Below are 21,983 nucleotides of genomic sequence, written 5' to 3'. Positions count from 1 at the left end.
ATGTTTAAATTGGTGAAAGGAATATCATGACACATTCTTAATGACAGGAGTGGGTTCATATCACTGCTCCTGTTCTGCTCGCTCTCTCCTCTCTTCAACTCTTCACAGGAGGTCAGTGAGAGTTCTTTGCCACTTCCTTCCTTCAGACAGTGGGGGTGTGACTCCAGAATATGGCCCTGGTTCTGCCTCATAATGCAAGGCTTTTAGCAGAGGACGTGAGCCCTGTCCCAACTTTTTTGAGACGTGTTGCTCCCATCAAGTTCTAAATGAGTTAATATTTTTCAGGAAAAGTTGAAGTTGTCCCCTGCATACAGGGATTTCTCCAGATTCTCTGAATCTGTTGATGATATTATGTACTGTAGATGGTGGGATATTCAAAGTCTTCACAGTTTTACGTTGAGAAACATTTTTCTGAGATTGTTCCACAATTTTTAGACAGTTTTTCTCAGATTGCTGAACCTCTGCCCAACTTTGCTTCTGAGACTCTGCCTCTCTAAAATGCTCCTTTTATATTCAGTCTTGTGAGTTAATTACACATTGCTTTTCCAGCTGTTGGAGGATTTATTAGTACCACTTACTTTTCCAGCCTTTTGTTGCCCCTGTCCAACTTTTTTTGAGATGTGTTGTTGCCATCAAGTTCTAAATGAGTTAATATTATTCATGAAATGGTAAAATGTCTCATTTTTAACATCTGATATGTGTTTTATGTTCTATTGTGAATAAAATATGGGTCTATGAGATTTGCAGATCATTGCATTCTGTCCTTATTTACATTTTACACAGCGTCCTAACATTTTTGGAATTGGGGTTGTACATTTTTCTGACTCTACATATGATTCTTGTAACTATATACATTAGTGTCAGAGTACATGCAAGTAAAAATAATATTAGATATGTTGCTATGCTAATAACCATCTGTTATGATGTTATGATTAAGACCTAGCAGGACAGACAGCTAAATCAATCTTAATCAATTCAGTCTGAATTATGACAAATCAAATGATGAAAGACCACAAAAACAAAGATTAACCATTCTTACAAAATTCTTAGTCGTTGTAGGTGTGTATACATTGTATTTGCTCTGTGTGAGTGTGATTCTGACTGGATTTGGAGGTTTTGGGGGCCAATCTGCCTTGATGATGAGAGAGAAGTGAACCAAAAACAGTGAACACAGAACATGTCTTTTGTTGTCACCATAAACATTTTATTAAAAGGTTTTCAGGGAGTAGCTACACAAAAAAAAGGTGACCGTATTTGCTGGCAACATTAGTCTAAAATTTCCCATTGTCAGATAACAAACAGGTGTTCAACATGTGCACATGGAGTAAGTGATAAATCATGTTAACTGGATTTGCCACTGAACGATCTTTAACAGATTAATCGTCAAACAGATCACTACATATTACAGTATATATGTCTACAGTACTGTGCAAATTTAAAGCCCATGGAGAACAGGGTATTTATAAAGCTATTTATCTGGGTAGTAGCACTAATATTAGACATGGTAATAAATACAAATTTGATTATATAAAAAGTAGTGATTCTATGCATGTTAATTTTTCATCAAGGATAAATTTGAAACCAAACTGTTAAAGTATTTAAATGGTTTTAAACAATGTGCTTAGGCACCCAGTCCCTGTTTTTAGTGTTGGAAGGACAGTTCAAAATCAAGGTCAGGTCAAAACTGCAATAAGAATTAAAAAAAATAATAATAATACATGGACGAGGCAAAAATCAAAGTCAAGATACAGGGTTGTATACAATGTAATTCCAGAAAGAGGAGAGGGAAAAAAAAAACGTCAACCGTTGCTGTTGCTTGGGTTTCCATTGTTTCGGTTACCTTGCTGATCTGCACCACACTGATCTAGAAAGCCACAAACAAATAGAAAAGCACAGTTAATAAATAAATTAAAAATTTACTCACATTAATGAAATATTGTGTGTCATGGTCCATTTAAACCTGCAATACATGTTTTAAAAATTTACTACAAAAAGTGTCTGTGATGCAGAAGAGACTGTTGTTCTGCTCAAAGCAATGCTCTTTTATTAGAAACAGCACCACAGGCCACAACAACCGAAAATAACAGGCAGGTAATTCCCTGTATGCCATATAGACTCACTCTAATTAACCCCTCAGTCCAACACAATAAAATGTAATACACTCACATACGCACACACACACAAACACACACCAACCCGGCCAGCAACAACATTAACAATACATGTCCTTAATGACGACTTTCAGCTGCACGGCTTCCAGACACTCTTGTTGTCGTAGCGTGGAAGGCAGATGCACACCAGCTCCTTCTTGCCCGGGCTCCACTGCTGAGCCTTAAGCCTCATTATGCCACTCTTTGTTTTGACTTAATTTTTCACTATACACTTTATATCTTTTGCTATATTGTGAACTGATTAGGAAACAAGCATGAAACGACTTTCAGACACTATGTTTAGAAGCACTGCTTCATAGAAAGTGTCAGGTACTTGTGTAATATCTTTGTTGCACAAACAAATCAAACATCAATGAAGTGTTAAAGATTTTACAAACCACTACCTGTAATTAAGATGTTCATACACCAAGTTGAAAATATACAATTAACAGTCAAACGTGTACAAGAGGTGTAGACGAACTATTTTAATAGTTGACGAAATAACTGATGAACAGTTTTCACAAGCTTATAATTTACTGGTGTACAACTCAGCTGTTTGTTGTAGCCAACAGTTTTCCTGTAGTAAAAATGTTTCCTGTGTCTGTTTTGCTGCTAAGTCTCAGAAAATTGTCAGCTGTCATTTGTCAATCTGTCAGCTAAGGTAAATAAACTGCTTGACATTTGTTTTTTAATCTTTCTTCTACATCTCAAAGATCTTTCAGCAGCTATCAGTTTTCTTATTTATCTTTAGAACGTCTTACAATAAAACGGTTGGTCCCACTTTATATTATGTGTCTCTAATAACTGTTTAGTTACACATGAATAACATGCAACAACACTGTAAATACTGATGATTTAGTCAATGTTACAGCTGGATTACAGAAGTACAGCCTATGCAATTACACAAGTGTATTGTGACAGGACGAGCAAACCAGTCTCCCTAGTTAAATCTATTTCCTCACATATTTCCCCCTTATTTCAGTCCCGTTCTGTCGCTGCTGTAGTCCTACAGTAGTTCATACACTCTCCCTCACCATTTTATCAGCTAATGCTGCTGTTCACTTCTCACTGCAGTCTCAGTCTTTGCTAGCTCGGTACTTTACGTCATGATACCAGCAGCAGGTGTAGAACATACATGACTTACATGAGCTGCATTACTTACTGGTCTGGGAAAAGGCCCAAGCTTGGTTTGAGCTGTGCTTAAATAATGCCTGGGCAAAATTCAGACATGCTCAGTAGAGCCCTGTTGGAGTGATCCAATTGGAGGGGGGGTTCATGGGGTTCACATAGTTTGAAGTGTTTTTCTTTTTTTTTCTCTTTTGATCTTGTTCATTTTGTGTGTTTGTAGCTTATGATTCAACAATCCATTGTGAACATGCTTTTCTTGGGTTTTTTATTTATTACATAAGTTATTATTGCAGGTTATTATTGTTTCCCACTGCAGAGGAAAATGACTGGTATGTGCTGGGTGGGGTGGAACAGTGGAAGTCTATTTAAGGAGCTCAATGCGCTTCAATAAGAGAGGGAGATGGTTAGTTGATTGTTGAGCTGATGTATTTTGAGGTAAACTGTTGTTTTATATAACTGTTGTATATAATATAATATAATCTGTAAATAGTTTTTTGTTTATTTCTTCAACATTTTGTTATTTTCTCGGCACCGTTCACTAAATAAACACCCTTGCACTGAAGGCGCTGTTGTGGTTTTTCATCACTTTTCTTACAGCCCACAACCTAGTCAGAGCATATCTACCCTCACCTGCAAGCAAGGTGTGACATGTATCTTCTACACAGGAACTTTCCTGTAGTGCAGTGTTAACTACACTTTAAAATAAGTGGACACTTCCTGTGTAGTTGTTATGTAGGTACTGTGTAATAATGGAGGGGTAATGTAGACATTGCTTTGGTGGAAATGCAACACATTTAATTAATGTCAAAGTTACATGTTAACATAAGGGGTCGTCTGCTGTTCTGTCACATTACAGACTGGTTTAAAGCTGAAACTGGTTACAGTATCACAGCACTAGCAACATAAATGCTAGCTAAATGTTAGAAAAGCTGGCAGATACAGTGTAAATATTGTCTTAATGTAAGTTATTGCATAATTCCCTGCTAATTCACTGCTAGGGAAAAAAAAAAAAAAACTTCTAGAAAAATGCTGTTCCAATCTGATTACAAATGTAATTACTGTTGTTATTACTCTTGTGCAATTACACATGAAAGAATATGCTGTTACAACTATTAAGATGCACTTTAATACACTGTAATTACATGAGGCAAAACTGAAGTTGATACATGTGTAATTACACAAGGTGTATTTCTGTAATCCATCTGTAACAGTGACTAAATCATTAGTAGTTACATTGCTGTTGCATTTGTTGTTCACATGTCACTACACAGTTATTAGACACTTAATATAACGTGGGACCAAATGTTTAAGCTCATCATTTCTGCTGAAGAGAATTTATGACAAATTATTTGGCAATTGGGCATCCAGGATGCACCAGTGTGCTAATAGGCTCAATGTGCCAGTAGGAAATATAATAATACTGTAAAATAGGAAACTGTATTTTGTAGTTGATGTGGCTAAGTGGTAGCATATATTACAGAAATAAGAGTGGCCCCAGGATAAACACCAGAACAAAATGTTCCAAATGTAAGAAATTACATATCTATGAGATAGATTTGTGTAAAATCACTTAAGTACATTTCCAGAAAGTCCAGTCCAATTTTCAAGTCTGTCTAAAATGCGGCAAATGCCACAGTAAAGTCCAAAAGGGCAAAGTTTGATACTTTGTTCTCACTCACACTCGCTCACTCACTTTTAACAAGATGTCCACAAGAGGGAGCTACTGGTACTCTAGTAACTAGCTTGTGTTAGCTGAAATGGCTGAGTCTATTGAGCAATTTGAACACAGGAGAAGTGAGTGCTTTCTAGGATTTTTGGGGACACATGCTGGTGCTTCGCATCAGTGACACTTTGTGTCCTTGTTAACTGTCACCTTGTTCCAGTCTTCCAGTGATTTTTGTCATACACAACATTGAACAGCATTAATCTGCATATTGGCTGACTCAGAATAAAAATTATAGATTTTTACAAAGATCTATAATTTTTATTTTGCTTGTTGCAAAGCAAAATGACCCATGGAGTATGAGTGGGTTGGATATGTAGGTTATTTGTCAACATGGCTTTTCCCCCAAAAATCTTTCCCCAGCTAGGCAAAGATTGGTTGACGTACATTTGAACATGCGTCTGCGAAATAGTTGCCAGACAAAACCTGGCCGCTGCCGTGTAGTCCTCTGATGAGCCTCTGTTCTGACATGCTGCACTGATTCTGTGGGAAGCACTCCACCTAGAAACAAAAGAAATGAGAAAAGAAAATGAGAACTTTTTGGTCTCTACATGAGGCACTCTATGTATTTGGCCCCAGCACAAATCTTTTGGGTGTTTAGTAACTAGTTTATTTATTACTGTGTTAGTAGTATGTAAAATACTAATTAGCATGAGGTTTTAAATTAAAATTAAATGAATAGGGTTTGGTGTCACTGTGTGGCAAGAGTGGATGCTGGGTACCAGCACGCTCAAACAAAGGAGCCTCTTTACAAGGGAAAACTAAAGAAACACAAACCACCCTCAAGCTCGAGGGGAAAAATGAACTTAGAAAGGGGATAGCACACAGCTTGTAGAACCAAGGTTGAGAACTGAACTTTCTCCAGTCCAGCTCACCAACCTCCCTTGATATTATCTTTTTTTTTGGATCTCTGCTCAACCTTTCCCCCTTTAGATTCTCTTTCTTTTTGTGTCTTTTCTTTTCATGTGGTCAGCTTCAGTGTTTTTTCTTTTAACTTTCTTTGTCCATCCATCCGAAAGTACTATACTGATTACCCCTCTACACAGGTGTAACGCTGAGCTGCAGTTGGTGTGAGCTTTTATGCAGCATTCTCCAGGTGCAACTGGTCAGCACTGATTAGCACTAGGGCTTCTGGGAGTTTTTGGAGCTGTGCCTAGCAGCTCTCCTATCACAACGCTCAGGCACCCTGCTGCCAGTCGGCATTGTGGCCTGACCCCTTACAATTTTACTTTTTTACTTTTGTGTAAAAAGCAACTCATATGCTGTTTCCATTTTATTTTCTTTTGCGTTTTCCTGTTACCATACAAATTGACAAACTTCGCCTGGATGATTGGTCGGCAAAACCATTGCCTAAAAGGGGATTTATTGCAAATAGTGAATGGGGCACTCCTTTCAGACATCTTTCCTGAAAACTGCTGTGATCTAGATGTCTCTGTCCTTAATAATTATAGATCTATTTCTAATTTTACATTCATGGGTAAAATTATTGACAAAAATTCTTCACTCAGCCCAGCAAATTCTTAAATTAATACTGTTAAGATGACTTCCAATCAGGTTTCTGTTCACATCACAACACAGAGGCTGATGTCATAAAGGTCTTGAATGAGATTCATATAAACACAGATGCTGGTAAAATATCTGTGCTGGTGCTTCTTAATGTTAGTGCTGCATTTGATGTCAATCATAACATTCATTTAGACAGACTGGAAAACTGGCTAGGGCTTTCCAGAATAATTCATAGCTGGTTTCGATCATATTTGGAAGATATGAGGTATTGTTATCAACAACCATAAAACCATTCTTGGGCCCTTATGGTTCAATCCTTGTATGCTTCCACTGGGCCAAATCCTTAGTAATAATGAAATATCTTACCATAGCTATGCTGATGATGCCCAGATCTACATAGCACCCTCACCTGATGACTACAGTACCATTTAAACTTTGTCACTGAAAACTTTCTCCGATTAAACAAAGAGAAAACAGAGGTATTTGTATTTTGTAGTGAGGAGCAAAGACTTGAGATCAGTGCTCATCTTTAATGCTGGAGCTCTGAGGACTAAACATCAAGTCAGAAATCTTAGCATAACAGTTGATTCACATCTGAATTTCAGCAGCCATGTAAAAGCAATAACAAAACCTGCTGTTTACCATCTCAAGAACATATCAAGGTTTGAAAATTTCATGTCACAGCAAGACCTAGAAAAACTAACTCATGCATTTATCTCCAGCAGGCTGGACTACTGCGGCAGTCTCTTTACTGGTACAACATCCTGTCACTATCTGTCTCGGTGTTTCTCTGTTTTTGCCTTTTGCTTTTTGGTTTCCCCAGTGTCATGTGTTTTTGTTTGTCTGCCATGTGTCTTTGTTTTCTTGTGCCATGTGCCTTAGTTGTTGTTGTTTTGGTCTGTCTCTTCCTTGGTCCTGCCCCCTTGTAACCTGCTCCACCTGCCTGTAGTCTGTAGCCCTGCCCTCTTATTAGTCTCAGGTGTTTCTTGTTTCCCCTCAGAATATTTAGACCCCTGTGTTTGCTTAGTCCCTTTGTCTTGCATTGTTTCTGTGCCCTGTTGCTGTTTTTACTGCTCTTAGGTTTTGTTTCTGGTTTAGTTTTGTTTTCCTTTGTTTTGTCTCATCATGGGTTTATCTGTTCTATGAACCTCTGCCACTGAGTTTCTGGACTCTGTTAAATCTCATTTAAAAAAACACAACTCACACTTGCAGCCTCTTCACTCTTACGTTACAACTGGCCTTCCCAAAACCAGACAGCTACAGGTTATTCAAAACACAGCTGCTAGAATACTTATGAGAACCGAGAACATCACTCCAGTCACTGCACTGGCTACCACAAAAGTACAGAATTAACTTTAATGCACTTCTAATTGCATAAACCTCTGAATGGCCTTGGATGAAAATACACTGCTGATCTGATTGAAGTTTAAGCTGATATGAACCCAATAGGCCTCTCCGATCACTTGGGGCTGGACAGTTAGTAGCGTCTAGAATCAGAATCAAACAGGGTATGGCAGCATTCAGTCATTATGCTGCCACCTGATGGAACAAACGTCCTAATGAGTTCAGATATACTCTAAATGTAGCTGTCTTTAAGTCCAGTTTAATGATGTTCCTGTTTGCTTGTGCCTTTGTTTAGCACTGCACATTATCAACACTTTTATTTCTTTTAATCCCTTAATTCATTCTCTATTTTCTTTTATCTTTAACACTTTAATTTGAACTTTTTTGTAACTTTTTGTAAATGAAGTGCTAGTTCTCAGGATGTCCTAAGCTTTATCATTTAATGCTTTTATTTTTCCAAGTTTGTGTGAGGCACTTTGAATTATTGCTGTATAAGAGAGTTGCTATACAAATAAATTTGCCAAGCCTCGGCTTCCCAGGAGTGGTCATCCAAAAGATTAAGGCATGGAATATTCTGGAAGACCACAAAGAACCCCAGGGTAACATCAATAGATCTGCAAGCCTCTGTTTTACAGGCGAATGTCAGTGTTGATTATTTCAAAAGCAGAAAAACACATACGCACATAAGATGATAAACTTCAACTTAATAAGATTGAGGACTTCAAAGGACATAAAAGACTCTGTCTCTACAGGATGCAGCAAAGCTAGTTCATGCATTTATTACCTCAAGGTTATTTAATCATAGACATGGCTATAACAGCAGTCATCAGTTATCACTGTGTAATCTAAATACTTCTGTCCAATGACAGGCTGTTTTTTTCCTTTTTTCTGTTTTTAGATGTTTTATATTAATGTTAAAACCTTATTCTCTGTTCATTTTGCTCTTGCGTTATTGTTTTGCTTTCCGGTGTCGAACAGAGAAGGGCAGGTTCCCCTTTTGAGTCTTGGTTCCTCTTAGTGTTTCTTCATTTAACTCAAGTTAAACTTTTACTTGACTTGAGTTAAATGAAGATCTGATCATATTTTAAGTCACATTTATGTAGAAATTCACAAAATGATAAAGGGTTCACAAACTTTTGAGCAGCGCTGTACATAGTCTTGCTGGCGATATAGCCTTGTAGGGCCAGACTTGATCTTGTAAAGGTTTTGTAACATCTGTTACATTCATGTGTTAATGTCAGGCTTGTTGGTCATTGAACAATGTTGATGAGGGCACCATACCCCCATGCTTTGAGCTCCTACTTCATAGTAGAGATGAAACGATATTAAAATTTCATATCACGATTATCATGACCAAAATAATCACGATTATCGATATTATCGCGATATTGTTCAAATGTTTTGAAAAGTAAAATAAATAAATAAATAAATACTGATACACAAACTGAAACTCGTTTCACCAACTTCTATATTAACACAAATAGAATTGGCAGCAATATGCACTTTTTGTTTGCATAAACATTAAAAAATTAGGTCAGTACATTTTTAGTATTACTTTTGTATTACTTACAATAGTTGTAATACTCTGTAAACAAAAGAACAGCAAATGTATTATTATTACAGTTATTATTGTTATTATTATTATTATTACTGTTATTATTCTTTTTCTTCTTCTTCTTCTTCTTCTTCTTATTATTATTATTATTATTATTAATTACAATAACTAGGGATTTCCCTGCATAGAGAATTAAATCTCGACCAACTCTGAGGTGGGTCTTAATGGAAAATTACTACTTCTAAGAAGTGCTGCACTCGGGGGGTTTCTGTCCGAACTGCAACCGCAGCATTAGTGTACCGTTGTGGCGCTGAACCCCTAATCAATACAGCGCACCAGGAAAAACAGCCAAAATCACAGAGGAACTGCGTGACCGCGCTGTGAGCTGCAGACAGTGTAGAACTCACAGCGTGTCTTCACCTGCGGAGCTGCTTCTCTGAAAGCATTTTAAAACTAAAACTTAAAATTAACGCGCATCTGAGCTGCGGCAGAAACACTCCTGAAGTTTAATCTCTGAAACTCTGCTTCTCCTAAAAGCAGCACAGTGTTTACTCGCGCGAGGTCCCATCTCAAAGCACACTATCCTCCCTATGTAGTGCACTTCGAGGATCATGAAATGTTCGACTAAGTCATCTATAATCAACATTAACAACAGGTTACGAATCCCCTATTTAAACTCAGCTGCTTGTTAATGACGATCGTGTTTGAACAGTAGCGCCCTCTGTAGGGGACACAGTGATTTGAGACCGTTATTCTCCTCTCAGACAGTAAATACTGCAAGCGAGACGAGAAAGGGGAGCTGCGCAGATTGAACCTTTGTAGCGTCTCGTTCCGGAGCGTGTATGAGTTAACTCAGAGCTCATTTTGGAGACTCTGCTCCACAGAAATACGTGTTAAAAGCTTTAGTTTCGATTCACAGTTGATTCATCGATTGTTTTTCTTTTTTTCTTTTTTTTTGACGCTAAAAGCTTCATTTTATATTATTAACGAACCATAAGCAAAAGTTAAACCACACAAACCGTGACATTTCTTCTATTTCGAAGTCCCCACGGACTTCTACGTTAAAGTTAACCTTGCATTCTCTAAAAAGTAGCGGGTGGTGGTCGCGAAATGACTCGTAAAGTTTGATGTGTTGCCCCCTTTCCCCGCATTTTTCTTTCGGCCTGTTCTGCAGACAGGGTGGTCATCTACAGACAGGGTGGTCATCTTCAATTAACTTTCCTTCTGCATTCTTATAAAACCCAAAATATGACCAAACGTCAGACTTGGTCTTCTTAGAAGGCTGAAATATCTCCGAATCTCAGAGTTTTTCACACCGCGGTAATCGACCGCGGTTTTAACGATACTTTAAAGTTCAAAAGGTACTACTAACCGTCATTATTTTTACCGCGGTTTACCGTGAAACCGGTAACCGTTTCATCTCTACTTCATAGATTATTGGATATGTTTGGAATTTTGGCAGAGACTTTTTGTTTCACTCAAATCTACATTCCCTCTCACATTTAGCCCTGATTTTCTCATAGTTGCCCCCTGACATTCTTGTTATGACATTGCATCTGGTCCTTTGAGGTGAGCAACTGGAATTGTTTGTTACAGTAACATATTCTTCAACACAGCCTTGACAAAAGATCAAAAGATTCAGCCTTCAGTTTTCTCTGTATGTGTCAAACATATTCAGGAAACATTCTGAAATCTGTCTTTGTAATGATCCTCTCACAACATACAGCACATCCCAAAAATGCAGTGCTCTATGTGAATATCGCAAGTGAACATCAGGAAAAAACATTGGATACTTGGCCTTTAATGAAGCTCTTTGGGTTGATCTCAAACATACTGTGAAAAAGAATACAAACATAACTTTCATATTTAGTTATCTTATTTTTTCCCAAAATTCCACTTTCTCCCCTAAAAACACAACAGTGCTTCTTAGAACACAAAATAAAAAAATAAATAAATTAATAAAAAAGTGAAATATGTACATGTTGCACATAATGCATCTGGCAAATGCATTATTATGGGTTACAATAAACATAAACATAAAAGTGTGGACTGTAAGACTTTTTCAAAAATTTATCAGACCTTGTATTTTTGTATACAATCTCCAAGATGGCACTGAGTATGGCTGCCGTGTTGCGACCTCCTCTCACTCCTGTTCGTTTTTTTTTTTATTTGTTTTTAATTTAACTTATTTTGTACTAAATGTTGCCAGCACCTCCGTTTACGACAGACAAACACTTCTGGAAATCAAATCGACAATAACTCACCGAAAACCAGACTTTAAGTTCCTGTACGCAGATCCATTGTTTGGGAACCTCAAAGAGGCCCAATTCATTTGGGCCAACCAGTGAGGAAACGCCGCAGAGGAGACACCGGAAAAGGGGCAGGAGAGCTGGCGTTCTGGTCAGGCTGAGACGGCATGCTACAGTCCTGCTCATCATTATTGGCACACATGAAGTTTAAGTACATATAATGGAATATCCCCAGAAAAAATTAATCAACTAAAACAGTTTTTTTGTATAGAGCACTCATATTTAAAACAAAAGAGCAAACTATCAACAACAATTTAAAACAAAAAACAATGTGAGGAAAAAACAGAAAAAACCTAAAGCTTGCTGTGACACTGGTATTGGCACCCTTTACATTAAATTAGTATGGAAACACATTTTCACTCACCTGTAGTAAATCACAAATGATAATCACCTGTGACAAATTCAGTGCCCGTGTGACATGAATTAGCCAATGAATGATGACTTTAGGGTTTTAAAAAGCCATACGTTGGGCCATGTTCATTTGTTACAATGGTGAAGACAAAGGAGCTGTCTGAGGACATCAGAAGTGCTATTATTAGCAAACACAAGACTTCCAAAGGGTATAAGGCCATCTCCAAAGACCTTGGTATCCCAGTTTCAACAGTGCGCAATGTTATTAAGAAGTTTGCCAAGCATGGAACTGTCAAGAACCTCCCTGGACGTGGGGGAAAGAGGAAAATTGACAAGAGAAGTCTTCGAAGGTTGGTGCGAATGGTGGAAAAAACACCAAGGCAAACATCCAAAGAACTGAAGGCCAACCTGGAACAGTCTGGGGTCATGGTTTCAACAAGTACCATACGCCGCACACTAAACCATGCAGAGCTTTATGGGCAAAGGCCAAGGAAGAAACCATTGCTAAAGAAAAGACATAAAAAGGAACCACTGATCTTTGCCAAAGAGTACCTTGACAAACCACAATCATTCTGGGACAATGTTTTGTGGACAGATGAAACAAAAATAGAGCTTTTTGGCAATGCAAAGCAACAGTTTGTTTACAGATGGCGCAATGAAGCTTATAAGGAAAAGAACACCCTACCAACAGTTAAGCATGGTGGAGAATCCATAATGCTGTGGGGTTGCTTTGCTGCGTCTGGTACTGGAGGCCTTGACCGTATCACAGGAATCATGAAATCAGAGAATTATCAAGAGATTTTAGAGCGAAATGTCCTACCCAGTGTAAGAAAACTTGGTTTGAGCCGAAGATCATGGGTATTCCATCAAGACAATGACCCAAAGCACACATCCAAAAGTACATGGGAATGGTTTAAAAGGAAAAAATTGACTGTTTTAAAATGGCCAGCAATGAGTCCTGACCTCAATCCCATTGAAAATCTTTGGGGTGAGTTGAAATCTGCCATTGGGAAAAAGAATCCTGCAAACATTCAAGAGCTTGAACAAACTGCAAAGGAAGAGTGGGAAAAAATACCAGCTGAGAAGTGCAAGAAGCTTATAGATGGCTACAAGAAATGTTTGGAGGCTGTCATCACAGCCAAAGGGTGTGCAACCAAATATTAACAAGGGGTGCCTTTATTGCTGCACATGCTGTTTATTCTGTTTCTTCTTTAAAATTGCAACATGCAAGTTGAAAAACAATGTTTTTTTTGTTGTATTACTTTGGACCTCCAATTAAAAAATCCTGAAGATATAACTTTGGTATATTTACATTTATTTCTGAAGATATTGTACAGGTTATGCAAAAAAGGAAGGGGTGCCAATAATGGTGAGCAGGACTGTAACTGCCCCCCCACTACCCAGCATACTACTGGCAAACATGCAGTCCTGGGACAACAAAATCAGCAAACTCAGTGCACGAATCTCTTTCCACCAAGAAACACGGAACTGCTGTATAATCTGCCTCAGAGAGATCAGCGGGGATTCCCAACGAGGCCTGTGGGCTTCTCTGTGCACCGTGCAGACAGAACAAAGGACCTCTCCGGGAAGATCAAAGGGAGAGGTGTATGTTTTATAATCAACAATGCTTGGTGTGATCAGAGGAATGTACACTTCATCGAGCCTTTCTGCTCCCCATACGTGGAATATCTAATCATCTCGTGCAGACCACTGTGGCTGCCGAGAGAGATTTCAGGGCTCACTGTCACCACTGTGTACATCCTACCACAGGCTGATACAGACCTGGTGCTCGGGGAAACTGTACGAGGCTGTTAACAGGTGGGAGACCATGTGCCCGGAGGCCGTCTCCATTGTTTTTGGGTCTTTAACAAAGCAAACTTTACAGAAGTTGCTCCAAAGTACTTCCAACACATTTCATGCAGCATACAAAGATCACGCACGCTGGACCACTGCCACTCCCCCTTCTGTGAGGCATACAAAGCCCTCCCCCAACCTCAGTTTGGCAAATCGGATCATCTCTCCATTCTGCTCCTGCCGACCTATAGAGAGAAGCCGAAAAGGGAACCGCCCACCGTCACAATCAGATTCAGCGCTTCAGGACTGTTTTGATGACACAGACAGGGAGATGTTCCATGACGCATCAAACAATAACATTGATGAATATGCAGACTCAGTTACCGGGTTCATCAAAAGGTGCATAGAGGATGTTGTGCCCACAAAAACAGTTTGTGTTTACCCCAATCAGAAGCCATGGCTCAACTGCGAGGGCCGTCAGGTCTAAAGTGGAGCCACAGTTTAACACCACCAACATGAGAAGCCTGTGGGAGGGGCTAAACACAAAACGGACTTTAAGAGGGAAACTCGTTCCGTGAATAACATCAGCGCTGCGCCTCCAGATGAGCTGAATACGTGTGTTTCGAGGCAAATCACACCGCGCTCGCGGAAAGAGTCCCGCCCCCGCTATCGCTGAGTCAACACCCCCCTCTGTCTCCGTGGCTGACGTGTGCAGAGCCTTCAAGCGCGTTAACATCCGCAAGGCAGCCGGACCTGATGGCATACCTGCATATGCTCTCAAAGATTGTGCATATCAGCACATCAGACATTCTTAACCTCTCTCTCTCACTCTCAGCTGTTCCTGCGTGCTTCAAACTGGCCACCATTGTTCCAGTTCGAAAGTCAGCCAGAGTTAATACTCTAAATGACTGGCGCCCAGTTGCTCCGACCTCCATCATAAGCAAGTGCTTTGAGAAGCTGGTCAGAGTCTTTATCTGCTCCTCACTACCTGCCACTCTGGACCCACTGCAGTTTGCTTACAGACCGAACAGATCCACTGATGATGCAATGGCCCTGACTCTACGCACTGCCCTCTCCCATCTGGACAAAAAGAACACGTATGTAAGAATGCTGTTTGTGGACTACAGCTCAGCATTCAACACCATCATGCCCTCAAGGCTTGACATTAAGCTTCAGGGTCTGGGTTTGAACAGTTCTCTGTGCAGCTGGATCCTGAACTTCCTGACGGGCCGATGCCAGGTGGTAAGGATGGGCAACATCACCTCCTCCTCATTGACACTTAACATCGGAGCTCCTCAGGGCTGTGTGCTCAGCCCTCTCTTGTACTCCTTGTACACCCACGACTGCTCAGCCAGACACAGCTCCATCCCTGCATCCTCAGAATATTCTACACATGTACTGTGGAGAGCATTCTAACAGCTCCATCACCTCCTGGTATGGGAACTGCACTGCCATCGAGCAGAAAGCTCTGCAGAGGGTGGTGCGGACAGCCCAGCACATCACCGGGGTCCAGCTCCCAAACCTCCTGGATTTATACACCAGCCGCTGCCTGAGGAAGACCAGGAGGATTCTAAAGGACTCCACCCACCCAAGCCACTGTCTGTTCTCACAGCTGCCGAGCGGGAGGAAGTACAGAAGCATAAAGTCCAGAACCGGCCGGTTCCGGACAGCTTCTTCCCCCCAGCCATCAGGCTGCTGAACAGCCAGTAGTGCTGGTGTATCGGTCTATAAGCCTGTCACTGCACCTCTGAGTCGTTATCATCATGATGATCTCCATGGACAATCCATACCTCATCCACACCTCATCAGACTTGCTCTGATCTTACTGCACCTTCAATCTAGCAAATCTTTACTTACACATATAGATTGACATGTTGTACATCTTCTATCCATATCTTGTATAATCTGGTATATTTCTATATCAGTATTCTATCCTTAATCCTATCCTTAAGTACCTGCATCTCATTTATTATCTACCTCAGACTCACTAACTGCACATATGGAAATGTGTACAATGTGTACATTTCATAGTTTTATCTCATTCAGTAAGTTTATATATATATATATATATATATATATATATATATATATATATATAAGAACTATGAGATTTTTTGGGGATTAATAAATAAGTATTTCTATCTATCTTTCTATCTGGTTAGTACAGAAGTATGGGATGTTTTTTGGAGTTGAATTGATGTGTGTTTAGGTTTGTTTAGTTTAGAACTATGGGATCACTTTGGAGATTAATAACTTCATTAATATATCTGGTTGGTATAGAACTATCATATGTATTTTTTGCAGATGAATAAAACTATTTAGGTTTGTTTAGTATAGAACTATGGAATTTTTTCTAAATTAATAACATTATGAGTGTTTGGTTGGTATAGAACTACAAGATTATTTTGGAGATGAATAAATCTGTGTTTATATTTTATTAGTGTAGAATTATAGGATTATTTTGGAGACTAATGAAATTGTGAATAGGTCTGATCGGGTAGAACTATGTGATTATTTTGGAGATTATTACGGCAGTGTTTGGGTCTGTTTGCTATAGACCAATGGGGTTATTTTGGAGAATAATAACTTCATAGATATATATGGTTGGTATAAAACTACAGGTTTATTTTGGAGAACAGTAAAATTGTTAATAGATCTGGCTGGTATAGAATTATCAGATTTTTTTGCAGATGAATAAAACCATTTAGGTTTGTTTAGTGTAGAACTATGGGATTGTTACAGAATTAATAACGTTATGAATATGTCTGATTGGTGTAGAACTACAGGATTTTTTGGAGATTAATAAGGATATGTTCATGTCTGGTTGGTACCGAACTATGGGATTATTTTGGAGATTAATAATACTATTAAGATGTCTAGTTGGTATCGTACTATGGAATTATTTTGGAGATTGTGAATTGTGAATAGGCCTGGTTGCTATAGAACTATGGGAATATTTTGGAGATTAAAATGTCTGTGTTTATGTTTTGTTAGTAAAGAACTATAGGATTATTTTGGAGACTAATGAAATTGTGAATAGGTCTGGTTGGCATAGACCAATAGGATTATTTTAGAGATTAATAAAAAAGTGTTATTGTCTGGCTGGTAGAGAATTTTGGGCTTGCTTTTAGAAATAATTAAGGCTGGATTTCTGCAAAAGGGACTGTTCCAGTTAAAAAGAAGCAAAGGAGCCATGCTTGGGGTTTGTGCTTTAATATAGGAAGAACTGAGCTAAGCGCTGAGCAGTAAGGACATGCTGTGGACTCTTCCCCCTTTTGGGTTTGAGCTAGCTCTTAGCCTGAAACCTGGCGTCTTTGTACAGCTTGGCCAATACAGCACATGACTTGTACAATAGGTTTTTTTTCCTTAGCAGTGGTAGAATGCTACAATTGGTGTCAGGAGAGACTCAGATAGTTGAAGCTAGCAGCTAAGCCAGGCTACTTGGCTCTAAGGAAGAGATGGGGTGGTCTGTTTGTGTGAGAAGAGGATGACCGCAAGTTTGTGTCTTCAAAAGCGCTATGGCATGAGGATGTGTCATGTTGCCCCAGAGCCTTGAGAGAGCAGTGTGGTGAAAGGGAGAGCATAAGTGGTGCCCATGCTTGCAGGCCCCAGCTAGCGTCAAGGCTAGTGCTGTGGGTCATGCAGTTTTCTGTGCCCAAAATGTCAGCAGACACCTCAGATGTAGATGGAACTAAAGATGGTGGCACATAACAGCAACACCACCGCCAGTAGGCATAACACAGTGGACATCAGAGATGGTGCAGGACACCCATGAGGAGCACGACTATTGCTGCCGTCAGTGCCAAAGTTGCACAGGACTTGACACTGTGAGCTGTGAGAAGTTTCACTGCACCTGGGAGGAGGACATGGAGCTACTTATGCATTGCTGTGACTAGTGAATAGGTAAAGAAAGGCCTGCTGCAGCAGTCGCACGTCCCACTTCAGTCTTCTAACCCAACGTGCCCCAGGAGAAGAAGGCCACCCCCAGTCTGGTTTGAAGACTCTGTGGCCCTCAGGGGGTGAGGACTTTTGTTGGCAGGGGCTAGTGTAACGTGGTTGAGGAGTTCATGTTTGTCTGGGGTTTGCTCTGCTGGGGACTCCTGTTGTGAAGAGTGGCATTGAGAGCTGCCATGTATGGGGCTGTTTGTGCTTCAACACGGGATGAACTGGGAAGTGGAGAGCTAGGAGCTGAGCAGTGCGGATGTGCCATGGCCTCTTCCCACTTTTTGTGGAAGGCCTAAACCTAGCTATGCTTAAACTAGTTGTTAGACAGAAGCCTTGCTTGTTTGTACGGCTTGGCCGATACAGCTTCAATAAAGCACACGGCTTGTACTGGTTTTCCCTTTTCCTAAGTAATAGGAGAATGCTACAGTGTTATATTTGCTCCTCTAACACTTTTAATATTACAGTCTGTATAATCAATAATTATGTATTAAATCAAGCAAGCAAAGTTTATTTATATAACACTTTTTACAACAGGTGTTGTCACAAAGCAGCTTTACAAGGAAATCAGCATTACAGAAAGAAATCTGTGTCTGAGCCCCCATGAGCGTCGCCAGTGGCGACAGTGGCAAGGAAAAACTCCCTAAGAGAAACAGGAAGAAACCCTGAGAGGAACCAAGACTCAGAAGGGGAACCCATCCTCCTCTGGTCAACGCCAGATAGTAAACATTGTTAGTATAAAAATGGGGAAAACAGGTGGAGCAAATGATTAATTTGATTAGTTTAGTTCATGCAGCAGCAGCAGCAGCAGCAGCATCAGCAGCAGTGGGGTCAGGTTGTGAGGGTGAGGTTTGCACAGCGTTGTACAGCAGGAAGTTAAATGGTGGTCAAGCCGGTCCAGAGGGCTGGCGAGCAGTGGCACCCGATCAAGGCAGAAGAGGCAGCAACACCAGACGCACAGGATGGGCAGCTGTTCAACTCGGCAAAGGAAAGAAAGAAAGGAGAAACACACAGAGTCAGTTCTGTAATGAGTGACTGACAGAACTGAGAGTCAGTTCTGTAATGGGTGTCAGTTCTGTAATGGGTGACCGATCACAGATTAAAGTGTTAGCAGAGCAGCGGAGACTCTGGCAGGTATAGAACTGACAGGGAAAACTAATTACCAAAGGTTTGACTATACAAGTAGGTTTTTAGCCTAGACTTAAACACTGAGGCTGTGTCTGAGTCCCGAACATTAACAGGAAGACTATTCCAAAGCCGGGGGGCTTTGTATGAGAAAGCTCTCCCCCCTGATGTAGCTTTATTAATTCTGGGTACTAATAGTGAGCAGCACCTTGTGATCTAAGTAGGCGTGATGGTTCATAGTGGGAGAGAAGTTCCCTCAGGTACTGAGGGGCGAGTCCGTTTACAGCTTTATAAGTCAGTAAGAGAATTTTATAATTGATGTGAAATTTAACTGGTAACCAGTGTAAGGTTGATAAAACTGGGCTGATATGGTCGAACTTTCTGGTTCTAGTAAGAACTCTGGCTGCAGCATTCTGGACTAGCTGAAGCTCGTTAAGGCTTTTGCTGGGACATCCAGCCAGCAGGGCATTACAGTAATCTAGCCTTGAAGTAATAAATGCATGAGCTAACTTTTCTGCATCCTGTAGAGAGAATGCATTTCTCAATTTAGCAATATTGCGAAGATGCAGGAAGGCTGTTCTAGTAATATTAGTTATATGTGTGTCGAAGGACAGATCAGGGTCTATAATGACACCAAGGCTTTTTACAGATGAGCTTGATGCAACTGAGAAATTGTTAAGTTTAAGTGTTAAATTAGACAGTTTGTTTCTAGCTGCTTTTGGACCAAGAAGTAGAACCTCTGCTTTATCCGGGTTTAGAAGGAGAAAGTTACTCAACATCCAGTCTTTTATGTCTTTTATACAGTCCTCAATCTTGCCAAGTTTAATTTTATCATCCGGTTCGCTTGCTAAGTATAACTGAGTGTCATCGGCATAGCAGTGGAAGTTTATGCTGTGTTTACTGATAATGGTGCCCAGTGGTAGCATATATAATGTGAATAATACAGGTCCTAAAACAGAGCCTTGTGGAACACCATACTTTACTTTTGTGAGAACAGATGATTCACCGTTTATATTCACAAACTGATAGCGATCAGTGAGGCAGGACCTGAACCAGGAAAGAGCTGTTCCTGTTACCCCTACAAGGTTTTCTAGTCTGTCTAGTAAGATAGTGTGGTCTATTGTGTCAGATGCTGCACTAAGATCGAGGAGGACTAACAAGGACACATGATCTTGGTCAGAAAATAATAATAGATCATTTACAATTTTTACTAGTGCTGTCTCTGTACTATGATGTGGCCTAAAGCCAGATTGAAATTTTTCATGTATATCATATGCAAATAGGAGCTTAATTGTTTTGCCACAATTTTTTCCAGGATCTTAGATATAAAGGGGAGATTTGAGCTGGGTCTATAACTTGATAGTTTGCAGGGATCAAGGTTAGCTTTCTTAATTAGTGGTCTAATTACTGCTAGTTTAAGAGATTTTGGGATGCACCCAAGGCTAAGAGAGGAGTTTATTATTGACAGAATAGGTTTGGTTATTTCTGGCAAAATTTCCTTGAGTAAACCTGTATGAATCAGATCTAACGTACAAGTAGATGATTTTGCGGAAGAAACAATTTTAACTAGTTCGTTTTCTTGGAGTAAGGTAAAGGATTCCAGCTTCTCTGCAGGGATTATAATATTCTCAAGATTGAGGTTGGCATTAAGGGGAAGCAGGTTTGTAGAGTTTAATTGTGTTTCTGAATTTTCTGCCTAATTTTTTCAATTTTATTACTAAAGAAGTTCATAAAATCGTTGCTGCTATAGGCTGATGGCATCTGGGGTTCACTAACTGTTTTGTTCTCTGTTAGTTTAGAGATTGTGCTGAAAAGTAATCTAGGATTATTCTTATTGTTTTCTATGAGAGAGGAGAGAGAGGCTGAGCGTGCTGTAGCAAGTGCTCTTCTATACTCTATAGAAGAGGCTCTCCTTCCAGGCGGACTGGAACATTTCTAGCTTAGTCAGGCGCCATTTTCACTCTAGTTGTCTGGCGTTCTGTTTTAAAGCCAGAGTGTGGTCATTATACCAAGGGGCAGTTTTTTCTGCCTTACTGTTTTACTTTTCAATGGGGCCACACTATCTAGAGTAGATCGAAAACTATCCTCTAAGAGCTTGGTCATAATATCTAACTCGGTAGGATTAGATGGACAGCTGACAGAAGTTGATGAGGAAGGTTTCTAATAAAGCTACCAGCTGTGGAGGAAGTTATAGTCCGCTTAACATGATGAACGCACATTACCACTGAAGTGAATTTTGTATGAGATTAAGTAATGATCTGAGACTGCTGTGCTCTGGGGGAGAATGGCTAAGTTATCTATGTCCACACCAAAGGTCAGTATTAAGTCTAGAGTGTGGTTGTGGTAGTGTGTGGGCTCCTTTATGATTTGGGTGAAACCTATGGAGTCTATGATAGATATAAATGCCTTGCTTAGTGCATTTTGAGGATTATTAAGTGACAAAACTGTACTTAATTAGTCTAAAAAACTGGATAAAATCAATGTTTACATCATTGTAGAACTGTAAAAACTGTAGAACTGTAAAAAGACTTGTACATTTACAATTCTGTTTACTTGCACACCAGCATAGTCTAGCTTTACAACATGAAAATTGAAGACATGAAGGCATGAATATGATGTGCCAATAAAATGCACAACAGCTTCAGAGTGTCATGAAATAAAGGCCTTGATAAAGATAATTATTACTCTGCATGGTAGAGTAACATTTTACTTTATTTTTAGCTTTGCATGTATCCAATTAAATCTGAATTCTGCTAAAGGATCTTTCTCTATCTTGTCCTCTGTGGATTAGTAGAGATAATGAAAGGAGAACAATGAGGCAAAGCTACACAGAGACCCATGTCATTTCTTTAGCTAAGTGTTTCTGGCTCTGTCTTGAGAGGAAAGAAACATTAAAGGAGATCCCATCCTACTCTGAAAAACACCAGATCTCAAAACAATATTGCAACAAGAGCAATAAGAGTTAAATTATAGTAAAGAAAAAGATGATGATTATTCAAAATGAATGATGAGAAAAAGCAAACCAAATTGAATGTAATCAAAGGGCATAATGGGCT

At 39.7% G+C, this 21,983-nt stretch overlaps 1 protein-coding gene across 6 annotated transcripts in view; it reads right to left on the bottom strand.

The window, feature by feature from the left end:
- Positions 1-1,182: 1,182 nt before the first annotated feature.
- LOC118801020 overlaps positions 1,183-21,983 on the bottom strand; it is a 50,657-nt gene continuing 29,856 nt past the window's right edge. For all 6 annotated transcript variants that reach the window (XM_036561193.1, XM_036561196.1, XM_036561195.1 and 3 more), the window contains 2 exons: positions 5,389-5,502; positions 1,183-1,864 (listed from right to left, as the gene is read on the bottom strand). In XM_036561193.1, the coding sequence (XP_036417086.1) occupies positions 1,800-1,864; positions 5,389-5,502 (179 nt within the window). In that variant the 3' untranslated portion in view covers positions 1,183-1,799. The remainder of the gene's footprint in view (positions 1,865-5,388; positions 5,503-21,983) is intronic.

Source organism: Colossoma macropomum, unplaced genomic scaffold (assembly GCF_904425465.1).
Source record: "Colossoma macropomum unplaced genomic scaffold, Colossoma_macropomum, whole genome shotgun sequence".
NCBI classification, from domain to species: domain Eukaryota; kingdom Metazoa; phylum Chordata; class Actinopteri; order Characiformes; family Serrasalmidae; genus Colossoma; species Colossoma macropomum.
The sequence above is the reverse complement of the archived record's forward strand: the minus strand, read 5'-3'. Positions and strand labels throughout refer to the sequence as shown.